This window comes from Eimeria mitis, genomic scaffold, assembly GCF_000499745.2.
Source record: "Eimeria mitis Houghton genomic scaffold, Emh_scaff686, whole genome shotgun sequence".
NCBI lineage: Eukaryota > Apicomplexa > Conoidasida > Eucoccidiorida > Eimeriidae > Eimeria > Eimeria mitis.
The window spans coordinates 10578-12291 of NW_013574966.1; the positions used below are offsets into that span (position 1 = coordinate 10578).

Genomic DNA, 1714 nt, shown 5'->3' on the forward strand with positions numbered 1-1714 from the left:
CAGCAGACGCACGAGACGTAGTTGAGGTGTATGGACACACGCCCTTCTCTTCTCCCTGTCTCCTCGCCGGCGCCGTCGCCGCCACCGGGTGTACAGACACCTCAGCGCATGCACTCTTTGCTGGGGCTTCTGCAGAATGTAAACCTCCTGCTGCTGCTGCTGCTGCTGCTGCTGCTGTTGCTGATGATTGTGCTGCTGGTGTCGCTGCTGCTGCTGCTGCTGCTGCTGGAGAAGCAGAAACAGGGAAGGGGGGGTAAAGGTTTATGTGTTGGGCGGGCGTTGCTGCTGCAGCAGCAGCAGCAGCAGCAGCAGCAGCAGCAGCAGCAGCAGCAGCAGCAGGAGCAGGAGCAGCAGCATGTAGAATATATTTCAGGTGTGTATGTATAAATATATTTGTTTGTTGCTGCTGCAGCGAAAAAAAAAAAACAACGAAGGGGGCTGAGGCCCCTTGTTGAGGCCTTTGGCCGTCACTGTGCTGCTCTCCTCGCCCGCACGGGAACCTCCACTATCTCTCACGCTGTAAACCCTAAACCCTAAACCCTAAACCCTAAACCCTAGACCCTAAACCCTTCTCGCTCGCACAGGAACCTCCACTATCTCTCACGCTGTAAACCCTAAACCCTAAACCCTAAACCCTAAACCCTTCTGGCTAGCACAGGAACCTCCACTATCTCTCACGCTGTAAACCCTAAACCCTAAACCCTAAACCCTTCTGGCTCGCACCGGAACCTCTACTATATCTCTTTCTGTATCTCTAAACCCTAAACCCTAAACCCTTGCAGCTTGCAGCTAAGCACTCCATACCTATCTGGCACATATTCTGCGTAAACCCTAAACCCTCGGAATAGCAGCGTTTCATGTGTCAGATTGTGTTGTGTATCCTAGGGTTTAGGGTTTAGGGTTTAGGGTTTAGGGTTTAGGGTTTTGTGCAGGATGCATTGAAGTGCGCGGGGGTGCTGGTGAGACAGGCGGAGGCTTGTGTTGCTGCTGAGGCTGTTGTTGCTGCAGCAAACGAGGTGGGGTTGCTGCTGCGGAGACAGGGGAGATGGGTGCTTGATAGGGCCCTTCTAAACCACATCTAAACCCTAAACCCTAAACCCTAAACCCTTATTTTACCCTAAACCCTAAACCCTAAACCCTTATTTTACCCTAAACCCTAAACCCTAAAACACACACTTTGCCTCAAACCCTAAACCCTAAACCCCATATGTAAGGATAAACACGAGAAACCCCCGTCTGACGCTAAACCCTAAACCCTAATTCATACATCTAAACCCAAACCCTAAACCCTAAACCCTAAACCCCGCATCTAACCCTAAACCCTGATTCCTTGCGTCGGTGCCGCAAGCTAGCCAGTGGCTGCCTCCTGCAACCAGCACTCAGCAGCACCACTGCAGCAGCAGCAGCAGCAGCAGCAGCAGCAGCAGCAGCAGCTGTTGCTGCTGCTGTTGGTGCTGCTGCTGCAGCTAAACCCTTTTCTGCTGCAGCAGCAGCTGCAGCAGCAGCTGCAACAGCAAATTGTTTTTTTCGGTGTTTATAATCTGTCTGTTTAGAATTTCTTTTGTCTTGTGGTTTTTTCTGTTTTTTTATTTGTTTGTCTTTTTTTTGTTTTTATTTTTTTCTCTTTGTTTGTCTCTCTCTGTCTCTGTCTCTGCTTTTGTTTGTCTCTTCTTCTCTGCCTCTGTCTCTGTCTCCATTTCTGTTTTTTTTTTTT

General features: G+C 49.9%; 1 protein-coding gene across 1 annotated transcript in view; it reads left to right on the top strand.

The window, feature by feature from the left end:
* The window catches only part of EMH_0019720 (DNA replication licensing factor, putative), a gene marked incomplete at both ends in the record, with an annotated part of 5126 nt that extends 4044 nt beyond the window's left edge, over window positions 1-1082 (top strand). The window contains one exon of the mRNA XM_013501419.1: window positions 933-1082. Coding sequence (XP_013356873.1) covers window positions 933-1082 — 150 coding nt within the window. The remainder of the gene's footprint in view (window positions 1-932) is intronic.
* Window positions 1083-1714: the final 632 nt, after the last annotated feature.